This window comes from Ranitomeya variabilis, chromosome 2 (genome assembly GCF_051348905.1).
Source record: "Ranitomeya variabilis isolate aRanVar5 chromosome 2, aRanVar5.hap1, whole genome shotgun sequence".
NCBI lineage: Eukaryota > Metazoa > Chordata > Amphibia > Anura > Dendrobatidae > Ranitomeya > Ranitomeya variabilis.
In genome coordinates, this window is record NC_135233.1 from 849,731,843 (window position 1) to 849,755,982 (window position 24,140).

A 24,140-nucleotide genomic window follows, 5' to 3' on the forward strand; every position below is an offset into this window, starting at 1 on the left:
AAGAATGAGGAAGTCTGGTGGAAGAGGTCGTGGCCGTGGGCGGTCATTGCCAGCTGGTAATGATGGTAGTGGTGGTGGTCGTGGAGCATCAGGTGGTCATGGGAAAAGCAATATAGCACCTAAGTCTCGAGTTGTTGAGCCAGTGTCATCGTCTGGCTTCACAAGGCCTCGAACGCTCCCTTTTCTGGGAGTAGGAAAACTGCTTTTAAAGCCGGAGCAGCAGGAAAAAGTTTTGGATTTCCTTGCTGACTCTGCCTTTAGCTCTTTCGCCTCCTCTTCGGTAAGTGCAAAATTTAAAAGCAGCGCGTCGTCAGTGGATGCTCCCGGTCAGGAACAAGTCGCTTCCTTGTGTCCTTCACCCAGAACAACAGTGAAGGGTGCGTCAGGCGACACAACAGGTTACTCCATGGAGCTCTTTACACATACCATGCCTGGGTTAGAAAGGGAAATTGTTAACTGGCCATGCCCATTACAAGATGAATCGGACATGGAGTGCACAGATGCACAGCCACAGCTAGATTATTATGCTGTTCCATTGACTCAGATCACAACATTGCCCTCGCAGTGTACTGAGCCAGAATCTGACCCTGATTGAGACTATGGTGCCCCGTCCCGAACGCTATAGCACCGGCTTACACGGTGACACAGAGGAAGGTGCACAGGACATAGAAGAGGAGGTGATAGATGACCCAGCTGTTGACCCCGATTGGCAGCCATTGGGAGAACAGGGTGCCGCTGGCAGTAGCTCTGAAGCGGAGGAGGAGGAGCCGCAGCAGGCATCAACATCGCAACAGCTTTCATCTGACAGGCCCGTATCTGGCCAAAAACATGTGTCAAATCCAAAAACAGTTGTAGGACAGTGTGGCCATCCGGTTAAAGTAGCACAGTGTGCAATGCCTGAAAAGGTATTCGATAGTAGGAAGAGTGCAGTCTGGCAATTTTTTAACCAAGATCCGAATGATCAGTGCAAAGTGATCTGTAAGAAATGCTCAAGGACCTTTAGCAGAGGTCAGAATGTCAAAAATTTAAATACAACTTGCATGCGTAGACATTTAACCACCATGCACTTGCAAGCCTGGACTAACTACCTAACGTCCCGTACTGTTGTTGCACCCGCTCACAATGAAGCTAGTCAGCAATGCTACATTCCTTCCCTCACTGTAAGCCCACCGTTTATGACACCACCTGCAGCAAATGTGGAGGTATCGTCGCAAGGCCAAAGCAGTCAGGGAATCACCAGGTTCTTGGTAGGAAACACTGTATGTAGGCCAACAGCAAGAATACCATCACCAACCCTCTCTCAGTCTGCCATGTCCACCACCACCCCCCCCCCCCCCGCTAGTTCCACCATATGCAGCTCTCCAGTCCAGCTCACCCTACAAGAGACTCTCGTTAGGAAAAGGAAGCACTCATCCTCTCATCCGCGTACACAGGGTTTGAACGCCCACATTGCTAGACTAATCTCGTTAGAGATGATGCCCTACCGGTTGGTTGAAAGCGAAGCTTTCAAAGCCCTGATGGCCTACGCAGTACCACGCTATGACCTACCCAGTTGACACTTCTTTTTGAGAAAAGCCATCCCAGCCCTCCACCAGCATGTCAAAGACCGCATTGTCCATGCACTCAGGCAATCTGTCAGTAGAAAGGTGCACCTCACAACAGATGCATGGACCAGTAGGCATGGCCAGGGACGTTACGTGTCCATCATGGCACACTGGGTTAATGTGGTGGATGCAGGGTCCACAGGGGACAGCCATATTGAGACAGTTCTGCCTAGCCCACGGTCTAGGAAACAGTTGGCTGTAGGCGTTCGCCACTCCTCCTCCTCGTCCTCCAGCAGAAGTGACAGCTCGTCCACAGACCGCAGTCGCACGAACACTCCATCCGGAGCTGCCAGTGTTGCACATGCGGTGTCCCATTATGGAACAGCTAGTGGTAAGCGTCAGCAGGCTGTATTGACAATGAAGTGTTTGGGCGACAACAGACACACCGCGGAAGTTCTGTCCATGTTCTTGCAGCAAGAAACTCAGTCATGGCTGGGCAGTGTACATCTTGAGGCAGGCAAGGTAGTCAGTGATAACGGAAGGAATTTTATGGCTGCCATAGCCCTTTCACAACTGAAACACATTCCTTGCCCGGCTCACACCTTGAACCTGGTGGTGCAGTGCTTCCTGAAAAGTTATCCGGGGTTACCCGCCCTGCTCCTGAAGGTGCGAAGACTTTGCTCGCACATCCGCCGTTCGCCCGTACACTCCAGCCGTATGCAGAACCATCAGCGATCTTTGAAGCTTCCCCAGCAACGCCTAATAATCGATGTTGCAACAAGGTGGAACTCCACACTGCACATGCTTCAGAGGCTGTGCAAAAAGAGGCGTGCTGTTATGTATTTGTGGGAGGATACACATACACGGGCAGGCAGTTGGATGGCCGACATGGAGTTGTCAGGTGTGCAGTGGTCGAAGCTACAAGACCTGTGACAAGTCCTTCAGTGTTTTGAGGAATGCACACGCCGGTTAGTGCAGACGATGCCATCATAAGCATGAGCATCCCCCTAATGCGTCTGCTGATGCAAAGTTTGACGCACATAAAGGAGCAGGCATCTGCATCCGAGGACGAGGGAAGCCTTGATGACAGACAGCCATTGTCTGCTCAGGGAAGTCTCCTGGACGAGGTGGCGGACGAAGAGGAGGAGGACGAGGAGGATGATGGGGATGAATATTTATGGGAGGAGGAAGCTTCTCAGGGGGCAATAGAAACTGGTGGCGTTGCAAGGTCAGGTACAGGGTTTTTGAGGGAGACAAGTGATGTTGATTTGCCAGAAAGTGATCCTCAACCCAGCACAAGCAGTGAATTGACACCTGGAACATTGGCCCACATGGCGGATTATGCCTTGCGTATCCTAAAAAGGGACCCCCGCATTATCAAAATGATGACCGATGACAATTACTGGTTGGCCTGCCTCCTGGATCCACGCTATAAAGGGAAATTGCAAAATATCATGCCACATGAGAACCTTGAGCAAATATTGGCTACCAAACAAGCTACTCTTGTAGACCGCTTGGTTCAGGCATTGCCAGCACACAGCGGCGGTGATGGTTCTCACACGACCGGCAGGGGGCAACATGGCAGAGGTGTTAGAGGTGCACAAATCAGAAGTGGCGTTGGACAGAGGGGTTTTATGACCAGGTTGTGGAGTGATTTCGCAATGACCGCAGACACGACAGGTACTGCAGCATCAATTCAAAGTGACAGGAGACAACATTTGTCCAGTATGGTTACTAACTATTTTTCCTCCCTTATCGATGTTCTCCCTCACACGTCATTCCCATTTGAATACTGGGCATCCAAAATAGACACCTGGCCTGAATTGGCAGAATATGCTTTACAGGAGCTTGCTTGCCCAGCTGCTAGTGTGCTATCAGAAAGAGTATTCAGTGCTGCTGGTTCAATACTGACCGAAAAAAGGACTCGTCTGGCTACCCAAAATGTTGATGATCTAACCTTCATTAAAATGAACCAATCATGGATTTCTAATTATTTTGCCCCACCTTTCCCTGCTGACACCTAGCTTTCCTGTAAAAAGGTCTTGCTTTTGGACTCGTCTTACTGACTGCTCCAATTTCTCCATTTGCAGCTGCTGTATGTCCATCATAGGCCATTTTTACACCTCCCTAAATGGGCTGACTCCCCCCACGGGGCCGTGGTCACCACTTGGCGCAAGCACCTGTGCGAGTGCCGTTTGGCTGAACAGGTGGGTGTGCCCAATTTTGGGCGACGGCACTGGCACAGGGTCCCTCATAGTACAATGAAGTGTCTCTGGCGGTGGTGGTGCACACCCAACATCAGACAAACCGTCATAACATGAGGGGCCCTGGGCCAGTACCGCCGCCCACGAGAGAGTGTTTCCCCCCCCAGCTCAAACAGTGCTCTACCACTTACAAAATTACCTCTCACTGCTCCACCACTGTTTAGTCTGTGCTGTTAAATCCTTCAATGGCACTGCCAATACCAATTTGTTGACATGATTGATGCTAGTAAAAATATTCAGGGGCCCTGTCCTACATTTACACCAGTTAATACTTTGCGCCAACTACCACTGTCTGCAAGTCAGCAGAGGAGCCCACCCCTGTACCTAGGTATGCCACCTATTTATTTGTGAATTTTTTATTTTGCCAGACATTAACCTCACTTTATTATATTGGCCTACTAACTGTGTCAGACACTCCTTACAGTTGTCGTCCACTGAACAAAGCTAGGCCGCCTGCGTACTTCTGTAACCTATTTGTAACTGCATTTTACCTATTACTTTTTTGGCCCTACTAACTGTGTCTGCCCCTCAGTGCAATCGTCCTCCGCTGACCACACCAATGCTGCCTGTGTACCCCTGTAACCTATTTAAACCTGCATAGAGCCTCCTTCTTTTATTTTAGGCCTAGTAAGTCTGCGCCACTCCTTCCATTTGTCCTCCGCTGACCACACCAATGCTGCCTGTGTACCCCTGTAACCTATTTAAACCTGCATAGAGCCTACTTTTTTATTTTAGGCCTAGTAAGTCTGTCTGCGGTCCCGCCTTGCAATCGTCCTCCGCTGACCACACCAATGCTGCCTGTGTACCCCTGTAACCTATTTAAACCTGCATAGAGCCTACTTTTTTATTTTAGGCCTAGTAAGTCTGTCTGCGGTCCCTCCTTGCAATTGTCCTCCGCTGACCACATCAATGCTGCCTGTGTACCCCTGTAACCTATTTAAACCTGCATAGAGCCTACTTTTTTATTTTAGGCCTAGTAAGTCTGTCTGCGGTCCCTCCTTGCAATCGTCCTCCGCTGACCACACCAATGCTGCCTGTGTATCCCTGTAACCTTTTTTAAACTGCATTGAGCCAACTTTTTTGTTTAAGGCCTACTATCTGTGTCTGTCTGCACCACTCAATACAGCTGTCCTCCTCTGAAAAAAGCTGAGCTTCAATTGTCAGGTTTTCAGCCTATAGGAATTTGAATACTGCATTGGGGCTACTAGTTTGGTTGGGCCTACTAACGGTGTCTGCCGCTTCTTGGTGTTCTCCTGGTTTTTTTCCTGAGCTTCAATCTTCAGGCTTTCGGCCTATATTTTTAATATGAAACTGCATTTGGGATACTAGTTTGGTTGGGCCTACTACCCGTCTCTGCCGCTCCTTGGTGTTCACCTCCACTGAACGAAGCTGAGCTTCAATCTTCAGGCTTTCGGCCCATATCACATATTAAACTGCATTTGGCCTACTAGTTTGGTTGGGGCCTACTAACGGTGTCTGCCGCTCCTTGGTGTTCTCCTCCACTGAACAAAGCTGAGCTTCAATCTTCAGGCTTTCGGCCTATATTTACAAATTTTAAACTGCATTTGGCCTACTAGTTTGGTTGGGGCCTACTAACGGTGTCTGCCGCTCCTTGGTGTTCTCCTCCACTGAACAAAGCTGAGCTTCAATCTTCAGGCTTTCGGCCTATATCAGATATTAAACTGCATTTGGCCTACTAGTTTGGTTGGGCCCTACTAACGGTGTCTGCCGCTCCTTGGTGTTCTCCTCCACTGAACAAAGCAGTGCCGCCTGTTTACTCCATTTACCAGTTTTTAACTTTATTTGGCCCACTTTATTATTTAGGCCTACTAACTGTGTCTGCCTCTCATTACAGTTGTCCTCCACTGAACAAAGCAATGCCGCCTGGTTCGTCCTGTTACCAATTTTGAACTGCATTTAGCCTACTTTATTCTTTGGGCCTATATCTGTGTTTCCTCCTCATCCTGCCCATTGCCAGCCACTGCTAGATGAGTCTGCTGGTACATTGACCTAGACCACTACATTCCCCTTATACTCTACACAGCCAGAATCTGACCCTGCTGAAAGTCAGGTTCCCCTTCCCGCATACTATACCACCTTACACGGGGACAAAGAGGAAGGTGCAGATGAAAGTGCAGGTTCCTTCATCAGGTGGGGAGGCATACTCGTTGGCGACGTCACTGGCACAGGGCCCCTAATACTACGCAAAAGTGTCTCTGCCGTTGGGAGGCGCCCCCGCAGTCAAACACAACGCCGTAATTTGAGGGGCCCTGTGCCTGTGCCAATGTGAACGAATGGGCCCCCCCTGCTTGCTCAGGATCACAGCACTTGCAAAGTTGAAATACTTACCTCTCCCTGCTCCACCACCGTGACGTAGTCCGCATTTCCTGGGCCCACGAAAAACTTGAGCCAGCCCTACCCCCCCCCCCACAACTTTAGCCAAATGACCCCCAATTTTCAATGCCTAACTATTATTATAAGGTAAATTAAGATTAACAAGCTTAAGTGACACGAATTGATGTTTTTGACATTAAAATGGGCACTGTAGGTGTTTTCCTGTCCTCCGCTCACTGCCGACTATGCTTCCCCATTGACTTACATTGGGTTTCGTGTTTCGGTCGATCCCCGAATTTGCGCGATAATCGGCCGATTTCACTCGACTCGACTTTTGACAAAGTCGGGTTTCGCGAAACCCGACTCAATCCTAAAAAAGTCGCTCAACCCTAGTCGCGAACATGCCGCAGACGGGATCAGCCGAATGATTCACTGACTGCCGCCATCTTTGTACAGGAGGAGCGCATGCACAGTTTTAATGTGACCGCTGCTATCTGTCTGCACAAAGATGGCAGCGGTCTGATTTACTGCGCCTGCGCGAATTACACGCAGGTGCACTGAATCATTCGGCTGATCCCGGCGGCAGATGCACGACGTGTCTACAGGCAGAGGAAGCCGGTCACATTAACGAAAGTTAATTTTAAAAATTGACTGTGTCTGACCGTGTACGGTTCTACAGGAAGTAGGTTTTTTTTCTCTGGGAGCACTCAACTTTATTAGCATGCACAAAGAGACACAAGATAGCCCCAAAAACGCTTGAAAAAAACGCACAAAAACGCACTAAAAATGTATTTTTGCCGAAGCTTCTTTTCTGCTAAGAAATCAAGTTTTGCTGCAGAAAAAAATCACAGAAAAAGCACCCAGTGTGAACTTACCCTTACTGTAGTTTTTCCCCATTAAGATCAAAATGGCTTAACATCAAAAAGCACATAAAAAGGCACCAAAAATGGTCAAATGGTCAAAATAGCATGTATTTTTCATGCAGAAAAAAATGCATCAAAAAGCTAAGTGTAAATTAACCACATTTAAAGGTTTTTACTACCCCAACTGAGAGTAGCATGTTGTAGGGAAAGAGACCTTAATTCCAGTGATGTATCATTACAGGGCTACTAGCTGCAGTTTTAATACAATCACAATTTTATCAGCTGCAGATCTACTAGTTTTCTAAGGCCGGGGTCACACTAGCGTATTGCATCCGATGCGAGAGCCGCAAGGTAAACGGACATGCTGCAATCTAAAAAGACGCGCCGCATGTCCGGAATCGCTGGGCCGCCGGGTGCGTGTTACCACACATAGTGGAGATGGGATTTGATAAAATCCCCTCCACCATGCTGTAACATCTGAACGCTGCGTGTTTGACACTGGGGATCTACGCAGCGTCAAACACGCAGCGTTTCCTGAATGTGGAAACATACCCTAAGTGTCTAAGTGAATCAGAAGAACTATACTACATCTCGAATTAGAGGTTTTTGCTAATATTATTATTACACCTACTACATATTGGGATATAATGTTGGAGATGGGAATACTCCTTTAACATATTGGGATGTCTTTGCAGAGTGGTAAAAAATGCAATAGAAGAAAACTCACATGGACGCAGGGAGAACATACAAACTCCATGCAGATTTGTACTTGGTCAGACTAAAAGCCAGGCCCTCAGCGCTACATATCATGACCAATGAGCCACTGGGCTGCTGAATATTTCACTGATGACATGCTGTTGAAGAGACCTGTCCGCTCCAACCAGTCACAGGCCAAAGAGATGAACAATGATGTCATCACTTCCAGTGACTATGCAGACTGCAGAGCAGCCTGCGCTGGATCCGTGCTGTGACAGCAAGTGACTATGTAAGAGAATCCAAGTCCCCAGACAGCATTTTATTTAGCATGGACAATCCCTTTAATCATAGTATTTAACCTAGAGAGATTGTGGATACATTTCTGTTTTGTAAAAAACTATCATCCAGAGTCATCAATCAAATACTGTGTGGAAATGGCAATATGTCGCCACCTAGTGGCCATCAAAAGTAATTGTACAATTAATTTACCTTTCAGTAAAAGCCTTGAAATAAAAAAAGATTCCTATTTATCCCAGGTTACTAGTAATCTGACAACAACCTACAAAGGAAAAGGTCCTCCAACGACTTCATGAGTTAAAATGAATACATTTTATGGATATAAAAATGTGTAAAATCCAGAAATGCCAAATGTGACTCAACGTTCACGTTAAGAAATCAATATGTCTCTGCACTATCCAATCATGGGAAATATCTATAGCTACCCTGTGTCGAGGTATGTAATTCTATTGGAATATAGATGCTAAGCTGGACTTGATAGAGTAAGATGTAACAATAAATGAAACGGATGAAACATGCATAAACACCTGTAAAAAATTAAAATAAATTCCTTAAGCCGAGAGTCGGTTGTAAAGTGAAATGTGCAGCAACAGAGCAATAAATCGCTATAATAGGGAAATGCTGGAATGTGCTGGAGATTACTATAAGTGTGTGCTGCACAGCAAGTAAGGTACAATGCATTATACAGAGTGAGTTGTCAAAGAATCCAAATGTCTGTCAATAATCACAATAATAAGACCCTGCAGCCTGCAGACCTTCCCTAAATCAATCCATATGCTAACGTGCATACACAGTCAGAGCATTGTTAGAAATACATGTTTAGCTAATATACTAAGTGGTGATAATACGCAGAAAATTATAGTTATATAGTCAAAACATGGCAGACAGTAGGTAACGTTACCCAAAAATACATATCAAGTCAGTGTCACCCCTTGACGCGCATTTCGGCCAATTTCCTCAGAAGAGGTGAATTCCTATTTAGTCCGGTTTCCTAGTAATGTGATATACCCTTACAATACAATTAAGGAGAATCTGTCACCAGGTTTTTGCTACTCGATCTGAGAGCAGCATAATGCAGGGGCACAGATTCTGATTCCAGCAATTTGTCACTTACTGGGTTCATGGATGCTTGTATCTGCTGCAGATCTATCTGTTTTCTCTGTGTAAATCTGCCCACACCACTGATGCCGGTCAGCTGTCCCGACATGCCTGCTTTAGTAAATAATAGTGATAAAGGAACGTGCTCGGTGATACTCGGATATCACTCCAGTATCTGGGTGGCCACATGTGTTCGGCACTCCACAATCATTGGGGCTCAGATTTGAAGCTCAAATCCCCGCCCTGCATGTTTGGCGCCCAATACACAGCCAATAAGCATGTGGTGATTGCCTGCCAGTCACAGTAATGGCGTAGCCATCTTGGTAGTGACATTACTGTGATTGGCTGTATTGATTAATCAGAGGTTATAAAAGGACAGGTGCCCTGGGCTCACTGATGATATTGCACAGCTCAGGACAATTGTAATGATTTTATGTCTGAAAAATAGTGACTATTCTGAACAAAAAAGTTAATGAAAAAAATGCACAATTACAAATGCAATAGTGGGGGAAGGTGAATTGGTCGGGAATAGTTTACCTAAGACAAGGACAGAGCATAGCGTTTGTAGGACACTGTTTACTTTTTCACTTTGGTCAGCCATAGGCATTGTTCAATTTTACACCTTGGTCAGCCAATGTTTAATTTTGCACACATCACTAACTTAATTAAACTGTATTAGTCACAACTGCCATGCTAGTGTCAGGAAAGCAAAACATTATGGTTCAAACTTAGGAAAATCACTACAATAAATGGGTTTCACATACTGCTGTACATGCTTTTTTTCCACTAAAAGTGCAGCAAAGCCTGATACCTGCATTTTTTACTGTGTTTTTGCAATTACTCAATGCTTTCTACAGTTGAAAAAACACTGAATAAGTGACATCCTGCAGTTTTCAAAAATGCATCAGTTTTCAAAATCAGTCAGAAAAAAACCCTGAGTTTTCTGAAATCTCATAGACTTTACTGGTAGTTTAAAACGCAGCTTAAATCTGCATTAAAAACGCAATGTGTGAACATAGCCTTAGAGCTAATCTTATGCTTTGCTGTCTCTATGAGATACATTCTGCATGTAGGCTAGGGATAGCTGGAGCAGGGAGAGTGGCTGAATGCCGCCTCTAGGCAGGGCTTTGCAGTCTGTTCCTAAATACATAGCTGCTGCAGGTGACCAAATTTATTTTTTGGGGTGAAAAAATTGGCTGCATTGTCATTCATAAGGTTTATAACGTTCTTTCTGTGAAATTACAATGATTTGAAATTTTTTTTAAATGATTGGCTTGCTAGAGGTGACTACATTTTTTTGCTCCAAAAATTAACTAATGTCATACATACAGTTTAATGTGCATTTGTGTGAAATTACTGTGGTTTGAAACTAAAAAATAATTGCTTGACCTGCTACAGGTCTTATTAAAAAAAATGGTTTCAATTAATCAAGGAAACTTGGTTTCCAGAGACCTAGCAATTAGAAAATGCATAAGGCATGCGGTAAGAAACTGGGAAATGGAAGTTCTGATGATGGTGCATGCAGACGGCAAGGACGTGGGTCAGGTGCGACTGTGCCTGTTGCTGGAGCACAAGCATCACATCCATCCATGACACATAGCTTCCTGACACACTATCACCTATGCCGTTACCAACGCACTTACTGGGATTGCGTACTTAACGACCAACACGTGGACAAGCGCTTGTGGCCAGGGACGCTACATTTCCTTGACAGCACACTGGGTGAACATTGTGGAGGCCAGGACAGAGTCCCACCTTGGCATGGCACATGTGCTGCCGACGCCAAGGATTGCTGGCCCTACTTCTATCGGGGTTTCCTCCATATCTTACACCAATTTCTGCAACCCCTTCTGCTCCTCATCATCCTCCATCTCTAATGTGCTATCGCAGAGCACGACGTCCACATCAGCAGGAAGCTAGAAGCTCTGCAGCATTGCCTCTGCAAAGTGGCATCAAGCTCTGCTGAAGCTAATTTGTCTAGGAAACAAACAGCACACTGCGGCAGAGTTATTGAAAGGAGTAATACACCAGACAGATCTGTGGCTCTTGCCGCTGAACCTACAACCAGACATGGTTGTGTATGATAATGGCTGTAACCTGGTGGTGGCTCTGAAGCTTGGCAAGCTCACAGACGTATCATGCTTGGCCCAAGTGCTCAACTTGGTAGTTCAGCGGTTTCTGAAAACCTACCCAGATTTGCCAGAGCTTATGGTCAAGGTACGCCACGTCAGCGCTTATTTCCACAAGTCAGCTACAGGTGCCGACTCTCTGGCAGTGCTGCAGTAGTGCATGTAAGTGCCAGTTCACCGACTGGTGTGTGATGTGACCATGCACTGGAACTCCACCCTCCACATGTTGGTAAGGCTTTTTGAGCATCAGAGGCCAGTTGTTGAATACCAGTTCCAACACTCCCATAGGTATTCTGGTCAGCCTTTGCACGTAACAACTGAAGAGTGGACATGATGTCTGATGTTTGTGCGGTTCTCCAAGACCTTGAGGATTCCACATAGATGGTGAGCAGCGATGAAGCCACAATCAGCACAACGATCCCACTTCTGTGCCTACTTAAACAGTCGATGCTTCCAATTAATGCTGAAGCTTTGCATGCAGACCAAATGAAGATGGAGGAAGATATGAGACAGGGAGATACTACCCAGCCCAGCTTCTATCATCTGCTCAGTGCGGATTGGGTAACAATGAGAAGGTGGAGGTTGAGGAGGAACAGGAGCTGGGTGCTAGCAGAACAGAGGCTAGTACCCACGCAAGCTTCATCCCATCTCTCCCATGTGGATGGGCTGAGGAGGGGAATGAGGAGGAAGAGAGGGAGGAGGAGGAGGAGGAGGAGAAGGAGAAGCGTCATCATGGTGGAGACAGAGAAGTGTTGGCCGTATGGAGCTTGTCACATATGGCAAACTCTATGTACCGCTGCCTTTCCCATGACCCTCTTGTTATATTCATCTTGGCTAAAAAAGAGTACTGGTTGTTCAACCTGCTAGACCCATGTTAAAAAGAAAACCTTGCATCTCTCCTTCCTGAGGCGGAGATGACTACAAAAATGGTGCTATACCAGAAGGCCATTGTGGAAAATATGTTGACAAAATTCCCATCAGACAATGCTAACGGCAAGGGCAAGCTTCCTTGCCCAACTAAGGAAGAGAGGTGAGGGAGACACATACCAAGTACAGCAGAGGCAGGGGTACACTGTCAAAGACCTGGGCCAATTTCAGGACATGCTGTCAGCATCCAGGTCCTGATAACTGGGTAGTTTTGAGGAGGAAAAAGTTTTTAAAGATGGTCAAGCAATACCTGGCTGACAAATCCAGTGTACTCCCTAATTCCTCTATGATCTTCAACTATTGGGTCTCAAAGCTGGACACATGGATGAGCTATACCTCTATGCATTGGAGGTGTTGTACTGCCCTGCTGCTAGCATCTTGTCTGAGCAGGTTTTTAGTGTTGCCGGGGTGAGGAGGGGGTCATAACAGACAGGCGCTTTTTACTGTGAACAAAAAATGACAATCTCACTGTGATAATGAACAAAGCATGGATTAGCAACAACTTTTCTACACCATCAGAGGATAGCAGCACATAAAGTGTTTTTAATCTTCAATATTTGAATTAGGCCCTCCAGTTGTTGCTTGCAAGGGTGTATAGATGACCGGCCTTTTAATTTCTTTGCACAGCCTTTTTGAGTGTAGAAGTACCACAACTACACTTTCTTAACTTTTTTTGTGAGGCACTCCTTTGGTGTCTTCAATTGTGTATGGATGACATTACTTGTAATTTTTGGCAGGATTTGCACTTAGTGCATAGCCTTTATGAATGAGTCTAGGGGTACCACTGCAAGACAATTTGAACAGAATGTGTATGAGGCCCTCCTTTATGGCTACTACATGGTGTATCAGAGTCCCTTCTTCCATCACATTTTTGGCAGTTTTTGCTTCCTTCGTAAATTACACTGAAATTTCAGATTTTTAAATAAAAATCTCAATTTTGATTTACATTTATTTTTTAAAATAATTTTTAAATGTTGCCTTATATACAAGTTATTATACAGGAAAGAGTGTTTCTTAACACTTTTTTTTCCTGTAAACTGTAATTTATCTTCGATTTTGAACATTTTATTTTCAGTAAAGTGGAGTAAAAGTGTGACACCATTGTTCTCGGCAGCGATCTGGGAGTCAGAGATGCTTCCATGGGTCTTCCCCTTGCTATTCTCCTTCCATTCAGCAGTTTCAGCAGAAACTAGCATCTGAGTACTAGGAATTGCTCGGTTCGAGTAACGAGCATCTGAGCATTTTAGTGCTCGCTCATCTCTAGTAAATAATTGTATCACTATGAAATAACAGTTGTGGAGCTTCGCCTCATGTAACTCTGTGTTTTAACATTCATCTGTTATTCCTCTTAGGAATTTATTAATAAATTAATTACTTAGTGTTACCAGTCGTCTCTGCACAGTATCACTCTGCCCAATTACTGCTCGCTGGGTAGGGACATACTCCTAAGAAAAAGGGAATAGTAAAATGCATTTTTTTTTTCATAAATTCCTTGGAGGAATAACAGAGGAACAGAATAACACAGATTACAAAGAAGATATGCTTCAAAAACACTTACTTTTATGAAATATACAAATATTTATAAACATAGAAGAGTAAGTAGAGACTTACAGTCTAGTATTACAGAAACCTAAGTATGGGGATCGGCAGCACAGGTGGAAAATACTGATGAAACGACCGATCCCTACCATTCATGGAGGGGGTGGCTGCCTAGTATGAAAAATGCACACAGGTGAAGCCTGCATTGGGCGCCAGTAACAGAGGTACGTGTGATACAGAGTGTCCGGCTTACAGCCTACTGATGAAGTAACATCAGGCGGGCTGCCCAGCACTATATAAGTGCACCCCACAAGGACAAACACCCTAATTCTCCAAGCCAACACTAAAGGGCCTGGCTGCGTCCTGCATAAAAATGGAAGAAAGTGCAATCAAAAAATGAAAATGGACCAAAATGGTATGGCTTACAGGGTAATAATGCAGAACAGCCTATAGACTTGCCCCCACCCAATAGTGTAAGCCATGTCCCATTTCAGAAATGAATACAATTTTGGTGCATCTAAAAAATAAATAAATAAATAAAAACCCTGAACGTTCCAGGAAGCAGCAGGAATAAGATAAAAGCAAAACTTGGCCTCTTTTGACCTGGTGACGAGCAAGTACAATAATCTCCACCACTCCAATACATTTGCAGCTGTCTACGGCTCCTTTTCCTCCAGCTTCCATAGGCACCAGTCTACGTGGCCTTTCTGAAATGGACATCGGTGCATATCCTGCTGCTATAAATGCACTTAACCGAAAGCAACAATTTCAACAATAAAGCAAGAAAAAGTGAGACTGTTCTGCATAATGTTATATGCAGAAATAGATAATGATGTGTCCCCCTTAAACAAGCATAAACCTAAATTATACGCGGCGCTGATGTTAATGAGTACATATTGTAATTCACATTGGGCGCACAATGTTTGTTCTGAATATTCATACAGTGAATGACTTAATGCATTCCACATTCATTACACAAGAGCACAATTTCATATCCATAATGATTACCGTCTATTTGGTTATATGGATTTTATTACTGGAAGGGATGTAATCATTGCTTTCTGTTTCAGGATGGAGCTGCCAGTCAAAGAGATTATACATTATTTCCAGTCGCACAGCCAAGCAATTACTTGTGGCTACTGAAGGTAACCATATTATTATGGAAACACAGCAATCTGTATAAATCTATCTGTAGAGGGACAAGTTCAGGAGCCCAGATTGTGTTCGTTTGGAGCAGTGCTATATGTATTTATATATACAGTGGGGAAAAAAGTATTTAGTCAGCCACCAATTGTGCAAGTTCTCCCATTCAAAAAGATGAGAGAGGCCTGTAATTGACATCATAGGTAGACAACTATGAGAGTCAAAATGAGAAAACAAATCAAGAAAATCACCTTGTCTGATTGGCAAGATTTATTTTGCAAATTATGGTGTAAAGTAAGTATTTGGTTATTAACAAAAGTTCATCTCAAAATTTTGTTATATACAGTGGGTACGAAAAGTATTCAGACCCCTTTTAAATTTTTCACTCTTTGTTTCATTGCGGCCATTTGGTAAATTCAAAAAAGTTAATTATTTTCTCATTAATGTGCACTCTGCACTCCATCTTGACTGAAAAAAACCCCAGAAATGTTGTGGGTTTTTTTTGCGAATTTATTAAAAAAGAAAAACTGAACTATCACATGGTCATAAGTATTCAGACCCTTTGCTCAGTATTGAGTAGAAGCACCTTTTGAGCTAGTACAGCCATGAGTCTTCTTGGGAATGACGCAACAAGTTTTTCACACCTGGATTTGGGGATCCTCTGCCATTCTTCCTTGCAGATCCTCTCCAGTTCCGTCACGTTGGATGGTGAACGTTGGTTGACAGCCATTTTCAGGTCTCTCCACAGGTGCTCAATTGCATTTATGTCAGGGCTCTGGCTTGGCCAGTCAAGAATGGTGACAGAGTTGTTCTGAAGCCACTCCTTTGTTATTTTAGCTGTGTGCTTAGGGTCATTGTCTTGTTGGAAGGTGAACCTTCGGCCAAGTCTGAGGTCCAGAGCTCTCAGGAAGAGGTTTTCATCCAGGATATCTCTGTAATTGGCCGCATTCATGTTTCCTTCAATGGCAACCAGTCGTCCTGCCCCTGCAGCTGAAAAACACCCCGATAGCATGATGCTGCCACCACCATGTTTCACTGTTGGGATTGTATTGGGCAGGTGATGAGCATGGCCTGGTTTTCTTCACACATACCACTTAGAATTATCACCAAAAAGGTCTATCTTCATCTCATCAGACCAGAGAATCTTATTTCTCATAGTCTGGGAGTCCTCCATGTGTTTTTAGCAAACTCTATGCGGGCTTTCATATGTCTTGCAATGAGAGGCTTCCGTCGAGCCACTCTGCCATAAAGGTCTGACTAGTGGAGGGCTGCAGTGATAGTTGACTTTGTGGAACTTTCTCCCATCTCCCTGCTGCATCTCTGGAGCTCAACCACAGTGATCTTGGGGTTCTTCTTTACCTCTCTCACCAAGGCTCTTCTCCCACGATTGCTCAGTTTGGCTGAACGGCCAGGTCTAGGAAGAATTCTGGTGGTCCCAAACATCTTCCATTTAAGGATTATGGAGGCTACTGTGCTCTTAGGAACCTCAAGTACTGCAGAAATTCTTTCGTAACCTTGGCCAGATGTGTGCCTTGCCACAATTCTGTGTCTGAGGTTCTTTCGACCTCATGATTCTCATTTGGTCTGACATGCACTGTGAGCTGTGGGGTCTTATATAGACAAGTGTGTGCCTTTCCAAATCAAGTCCTATCAGTTTAATTAAACACAGCTGGACGTAGGAGTAGAACCATCTCAAGGAGGATCACAAGTAAATGGACAGCATGCGACTTAAATATGAGTGTCTGAGCAAAGGGTCTGAATACTTATTATGACCATGTGATATTTCAGTTTTTCTTTTTTGATAAATTTGCAAACATTTCTCATTTCTGTTTTCCTTCAGTCAAGATGGGGTGCAGAATGTACCTTAATGAGAAAAAAATGAACTTTTTTGGAATTTACCAAATGGATGCAATGAAACAAAGAGTGAGAAATTTAAAGGCGTCTGAATACTTTCCGTACCCACTGTATACTTTGTTGGCAATGACAGAGGTCAAATGTTTTCTGTAAGTCTTCACAAGGTTGGCACACACTGTTGGTGGTATGTCGGCCCATTCCTCCATGCAGATCTTCTCTAGAGCAGTGATATTTTGGGCCTGTCGCTGGGCAACACAGACTTTCAACTCCCTCCAAAGGTTTTCTATGGGGTTGGGATCTGGAGACTGGCTACGCCACTCAAGGACCTTCATATGCTTCTTACGAAGCCACTCCTTTGTTGCCCTGTAGGTGTGCTTGGGATCGTTATCATGCTGAAAAACCCATCCACATTTTATCTTCAATGCCCTTGCTGATGGAAGGAGGTTTGCACTCAAAATTTCAAGGTACATGGCCTCATTAATTCTTTCATTTACACGGATCAGTCGTCCTGGTCCCTTTGCAGAGAAACAGCCCCAAAGCATGATGTTGTCACCCCCATGCTTCACAGTAGGTATGGCGTTCTTTGGATGCAACTCAGTATTCTGTCTCCTCCTAACACAACAAGTTTTGTTTCTACCAAACAGTTCTACTTTAGTTTCATCAGACCATATGACATTCTCCCAATACTCTTCTGGATAATCCAAATGGTCTCTAGAAAACTTCAGATGGGCCCGGACATGTACTGGCTTAAGCAGGGTGACACGTCTGGCACTGCAGGATCTGAGTCCCTGACGTCGTAGTATGTTACTGATAGTAGCCTTTGTTACTATGGTCCCAGCTCTATGCAGGTCATTCACTAGGTCCCCCCATGTGGTTCTGGGATTTTTGCTTACCATTCTTGTGATCATTTTGACCCCATGGGGTGAGATCTTGCGTGGAGCCCCAGATCGAGGTGTCTGGAGTCCTTCGATAGCTCTTTGGTCTTCACCATCGTGGAGTTTGGAGGGTGACTATTTGAGGTTGTGGACAGGTGTCTTTTATACTGATAACAAGTTCAAACAGGTGCTATGACTACAAGTAATGAGTGGAGGACAGAGGAGTAATAAAAAGAAAAATGTAGTCAGCTTACCGGTCTTCAGAGAAATCCCCAGACCTGCCAATGCCCAGCACGGATCGGGGTGAGCACCCACGCCAAACAGAATCAAGAGGAGAAATGATCCAGCTGAAGGCGGAGGCGGTTCAAACTTTCTGATACTTTATTGGACAGCTAAAACAATATAACGTTCTTCAGAGAAATTTCTGCATAGCAAACACCCGGCACACCAGTGAGGACGATCAACACGTTTCAACTAAAGAGTCTTACTCATGATCAGATCATCATCACACTAGCAGTGTGACTGCAGGCTCATAGTTGTGGTCTACCTATGATGTCAATTACAGGCCTCTCTCATCTTTTTAAGTGGGAGAACTTGCACAATTGGTGGCTGACTAAACACTTTTTCTCCACTGTAAGGTGCCCAGGGTGGTAGCCGAATTAATACTTCTCCACACCCTGGCACCCCACAAATACACAGTGTCCCAGTCCATCAATGTTGTGCAGTGTACAATACAGAGTACTCATAGAGGCCTCTGCTGCATCCACGTTATTTGGTCCAGAATCAGCCGCATACACATCGGGAGACACCCGGTTTGTTATAACAAATTCAATTTTACTGGACAGTTTAGAGACCACACTCCTTAACTCATAGTTTCGGGCATAGCACCCTCCAGTTCCATTTTCATCAATACAGCACATTTCATGCCTCTGCTTACGTTCAGCTCGGACTTATCTCTAAGCTTGATCTTGTCAGACCCAGGGATTTCCCATTCAGCACCACAGCGCTCCAAACATCCGCTACGTTTCACTCATGCATTTCCTCGTCAATCTTCCTCTTTGTGGAAAGGAATAAGGCACACTCCTGTTATGATCCGGTGGTAGGATCACCAAACTGACCTGATAGGTAAACGAGAATATTAGGACGAGCTCTGGGGATGTGGAAACTATACTGACCGCAACACTGAACCTATCCAATACACACAAAAGGCAGCCGTGGAGCGTTACCTAAAAACCTAGACGCCTCGTCACAGCCTGAGGAACTAACTACCCCTAGAGAGAAAGCCAAGCCTCACTTGCCTCAGAGAAATGACCCCAAAGTTTAGACAGCCCCCACAAATAATAACGGTGAGTTAAGGGGAAAATACAAACGTAGTAATGAAAAACAGGTTTAAGCAAATGAGGCCCGCTAAAGCTAAATAGACTGAAGATAGCAAGGGATCTGTGCGGTCAGTACAAAAACTATCAAAAAACTATCCACGCAGAAAATACAAGAACCCCCACACCGACTCACGATGTGAGGGGCGCACTCTGCACCCCAGAACTTCCAGCAAGCAAAAAATCACATATAAGCAAGCTGGACTGAACTCATCATATAATGAAACATATTTTCAAGAGAAAAATGAGCAAACATGAACTAGCAAGACTTAGCTTCTCCGGATGGAGACAGGTCACAAGGAAGTCCAGAGAGATCAGAACCAGTACTGAATACAACGACAGCAGGCAACAAACAAAGGTGCAGGTGGAGTTAAATAGGAACCAGCAAAGCAGGAAATGAGGCAGCTGAGCCCATCTCCAGACCCGCAGTATCGCTAAAGGCCACCAGAGGGACCCCAGACGGAATTCACAACAGTACCCCCCCCTTGAGGAGGGGTCACCGAACCCTCACCAGAGCCCCCAGGCCGATCAGGACGAGCCGAATGAAAGGCACGAACCAAATCGGCCGCATGGACATCAGAGGCGACAACCCAGGAATTTTCCTCTTGACCATAGCCCTTCCATTTAAGTACTGAAGCCTTCGTCTCGAAACACGAGAATCCAAGATCTTCTCCACCACATACTCCAATTCTCCCTCGACCAAGACCGGAGCAGGAGGATCAACAGAAGGAACCAAAGGCACCACATATCTCTGCAACAATGACCTATGGAACACATTGTGAATGGCAAATGATGCTGGGAGGTCCAAACGAAATGACACAGGGTTGAGGATTTCCAAAATCTTATAAGGACCGATGAAACGAGGCTTGAACTTAGGAGAGGAAACCTTCATCGGAACATAACGAGAAGACAACCACACCAAATCCCCCACACGAAGTCGGGGACCCACACAGCGACGGCGGTTAGCAAAGCGCTGAGCCTTCTCTTGTGACAACGTCAAATTGTCCACCACGTGGTTCCAAATCTGCTGCAACCTATCCACCACAAAATCCACCCCAGGACAGTCAGAAGGCTCAACCTGACCTGAGGAAAAACGAGGATGAAAACCAGAATTGCAAAAAAAAGGCGAAACCAAAGTAGCAGAACTAGCCCGATTATTGAGGGCGAACTCAGCCAATGGCAAAAAGGTCACCCAGTCATCCTCATCAGCAGAAACAAAACATCTCAGATAAGTCTCCAAGGTCTGATTAGTACGTTCGGTTTGGCCATTTATCTGAGGATGGAAGGCCGATGAAAAAGATAATTCAATGCCCATCTTAGCACAAAAGGACCGCCAAAACCTGGACACAAACTGGGATCCTCTATCAGACACAATATTCTCAGGAATACCATGCAAACGAACCACATTCTGAAAAAACAGTGGAACCAAATCAGAGGAGGAAGGCAGCTTAGGCAAGGGCACCAAATGGACCATTTTAGAAAAACGATCACAAACCACCCAGATAACAGACATCTTCTGAGAGACTGGAAGATCCGAAATAAAATCCATGGAAATATGCGTCCAGGGCCTCTTCGGGACTGGCAAAGGCAAAAGCAAACCACTGGCACGAGAACAGCAAGGCTTGGCCCGAGCACAAATCCCACAGGACTGCACAAAGGAACGCACATCCCGCGACAAGGAAGGCCACCAAAAGGACCTAGCCACCAAATCCCTGGTACCAAAAATCCCAGGGTGACCTGCCAACACCGAAGAATGAACCTCGGAAATGACTGTACTGGTCCATCTATCCGGGACAAACAGTCTCTCCGGTGGACAACGATCAGGTCTATTGGCCTGAAATTCCTGCAGTACCCGTCGTAAATCAGGGGAGATGGCAGACAAAATCACCCCTTCTCTGAGGACACCAGCCGGTTCAGAAACTCCCGGAGAGTCAGGCACAAAGCTTCTAGAAAGAGCATCAGCCTTCACGTTCTTCAAACCCGGAAGGTATGAAACCACGAAATTGAAACGGGAGAAAAACAGCGACCATCGAGCCTGTCTAGGATTTAGCCGTTTAGCAGACTCGAGATAAGTCAAATTCTTGTGATCAGTCAAGACCACCACACGATGTTTGGCTCCCTCAAGCCAATGTCGCCACTCCCCAAATGCCCACTTCATTGCCAACAACTCCCGATTACCAACATCATAATTCCGCTCGGCAGGCGAAAACTTTCTTGAAAAGAAAGCACATGGCCTCATCACAGAGCCATCAGAGTTTCTCTGTGACAAGACAGCCCCTGCTCCAATCTCAGAAGCATCAACCTCGACCTGGAATGGTAGAGAGACATCCGGCTGACGCAAGACAGGAGCTGAAGAGAACCGACGTTTGAGCTCCTGAAAGGCCTCCACGGCCGCAGGAGACCAATTTGTCACATCAGAACCCTTCTTAGTCAAATCCGTCAAAGGCTTAACCACACTGGAAAAATTTGTGATGAAGCGACGGTAAAAATTAGCAAAACCCAAGAACTTCTGAAGACTTTTTACCGATGTAGGTTGAGTCCAGTCATGAATAGCCTGGACCTTGACTGGATCCATCTCAATGGTAGAAGGAGAAAAAATAAAGCCCAAAAAGGAAACCTTCTGTACTCCGAAGAGACATTTAGAGCCCTTCACAAACAAGGCATTGGCTCGCAGGACCCGAAATACCATCCGGACCTGCTTCACATGAGATTCCCAATCATCAGAAAAGACCAAAATATCATCCAGGTACACAATCATAAACCTATCCAGATACTCTCGGAAGATGTTGTGCATGAAGGACTGGAACACAGAAGGGGCATTAGAAAGCCCAAAAGGCATCACCAAGTACTCAAAATGGCCTTCGGGCGTATTAAATGCTGTTTTCCATTCATCGCCCTGCTTTATACGCACAAGATTATACGCTCCACGAAGATCTATCTCGGTGAACCAACTGGCCCCCCTAATCCGAGCAAACAGATCGGACAATAGTGGCAAAGGATACTGAAATTTGACCGTGATGTTATTTAGAAGGCGATAATCTATACAGGGTCTTAGAGAACCATCCTTCTTGGCCACAAAAAAGAACCCCGCACCCAAAGGGGACGAGGACGGGCGAATATGCCCCTTCTCCAAAGACTCCTTGATATAACTCCGCATAGCGGCATGTTCTGGTACAGACAAATTAAAAAGTCGTCCCTTAGGGAACTTACTACCAGGAATCAAATTTATGACGCAATCACAATCCCTATGAGGAGGTAGGGCACTGGACTTGGGCTCATCAAATACATCCTGGTAGTCCGACAAAAATTCAGGGACTTCAGAAGGAGTAGAAGAAGCAATTGACACCAAAGGAGCATCGCCATGAATCCCCTGGCAACCCCAACTTGACACAGACATTGCTTTCCAATCCAGGACTGGATTATGAGCCTGCAGCCATGGCAGACCCAACACGACCACATCATGCAAATTATGTAACACAGGAAAGCGAATCACCTCCTGATGTGCAGGAGTCATGCACATAGTCATTTGAGCCCAGTACTGAGGTTTATTCTTGGCCAATGGCGTGGCATCAATTCCCTTTAGTGGAATAGGGAATTGCAAAGGCTCCAAGACAAAACCACAGCGCCTGGCAAAAGACAAATCCATCAAATTCAGGGCGGCACCTGAATCCACAAAAGCCATAACTGAGTAGGATGACAGAGAGCAAATTAAAGTAACAGACAAAATGAATTTAGGTTGTACAGTACCAATGGTGACAGACCTAGCGAAGTTTTTTGTGCGCTTAGAACAATCTGAGATAACATGAGCAGAATCACCACAGTAAAAGGACAACCCATTCTGACGTCTGTAATTTTGCCGTTCAATTCTGGTCAGAATCCTGTCATATTGCATAGACTCAGGCTTCTGCTCAGAAAATACCGCCAGATGGTGCACTGGTTTGTGCTCCCGCAAACGCCGATCAATCTGAATGGCCAAAGACATTGACTCACTCAGACCCGCAGGCGTGGGGAACCCCACCATAACATCCTTAATGGCTTCAGAAAGACCCTTTCTGAAAATCGCTGCCAGGGCACACTCATTCCATTGAGTGAGCACAGACCATTTCCTAAACTTCTGACAGTAAACCTCTGCTTCATCCTGACCCTGACACAAAGCCAGCAAGATTTTCTCTGCCTGATCCACAGAATTAGGTTCATCATAAAGCAAACCCAGCGCCAGAAAAAACGCATCTACATTACGCAATGCAGGATCTCCTGGCACCAGGGCGAATGCCCAGTCTTGAGGGTCGCCACGCAACAAAGAAATAATAATTTTAACTTGCTGAACCGGATCACCAGAGGAACGAGGTCTCAGAGAAATAAATAATTTGCAATTATTTTTAAAGTTCAAAAACCTAGATCTGTCTCCGGAGAACAACTCAGGAATAGGTATCTTAGGCTCTGACATAGGACTGCGAACTACATAATCCTGAATGTCTTGTACTCTAGCAGTGAGATGATCCACACTAGAAGACAGACTCTGAAGGTCCATAGCTGCAGCTGAATTCTGAACCACCCAGAGATTAAGGGGAGAAGAGAGGCAAGACACACTGCAGTAAAAAAAAAAAAAAAAAAAAAAAATGAACTCAGGATTTCTCTTATCCCTCTTTTGCGATGCATTAACTCTTTACTGTCCTGCTGTACTGTTATGATCCGGTGGTAGGATCACCAAACTGACCTGATAGGTAAACGAGAATATTAGGACGAGCTCTGGGGATGTGGAAACTATACTGACCGCAACACTGAACCTATCCAATACACACAAAAGGCAGCCGTGGAGCGTTACCTAAAAACCTAGACGCCTCGTCACAGCCTGAGGAACTAACTACCCCTAGAGAGAAAGCCAAGCCTCACTTGCCTCAGAGAAATGACCCCAAAGTTTAGACAGCCCCCACAAATAATAACGGTGAGTTAAGGGGAAAATACAAACGTAGTAATGAAAAACAGGTTTAAGCAAATGAGGCCCACTAAAGCTAAATAGACTGAAGATAGCAAGGGATCTGTGCGGTCAGTACAAAAACTATCAAAAAACTATCCACGCAGAAAATACAAGAACCCCCACACCGACTCACGATGTGAGGGGCGCACTCTGCACCCCAGAACTTCCAGCAAGCAAAAAATCACATGTAAGCAAGCTGGACTGAACTCATCATATAATGAAA

The 24,140-nt window shown here is 45.3% G+C and overlaps 1 protein-coding gene across 2 annotated transcripts in view; it reads left to right on the forward strand.

The window, feature by feature from the left end:
* LOC143808013 (phospholipid scramblase family member 5-like) overlaps nt 1–24,140 on the forward strand; it is a 64,098-nt gene that overhangs the window by 20,425 nt on the left and 19,533 nt on the right. For both annotated transcript variants that reach the window (XM_077290210.1, XM_077290209.1), the window contains exon 2: nt 14,762–14,836. In XM_077290210.1, coding sequence (XP_077146325.1) covers nt 14,762–14,836 — 75 coding nt within the window. The remainder of the gene's footprint in view (nt 1–14,761; nt 14,837–24,140) is intronic.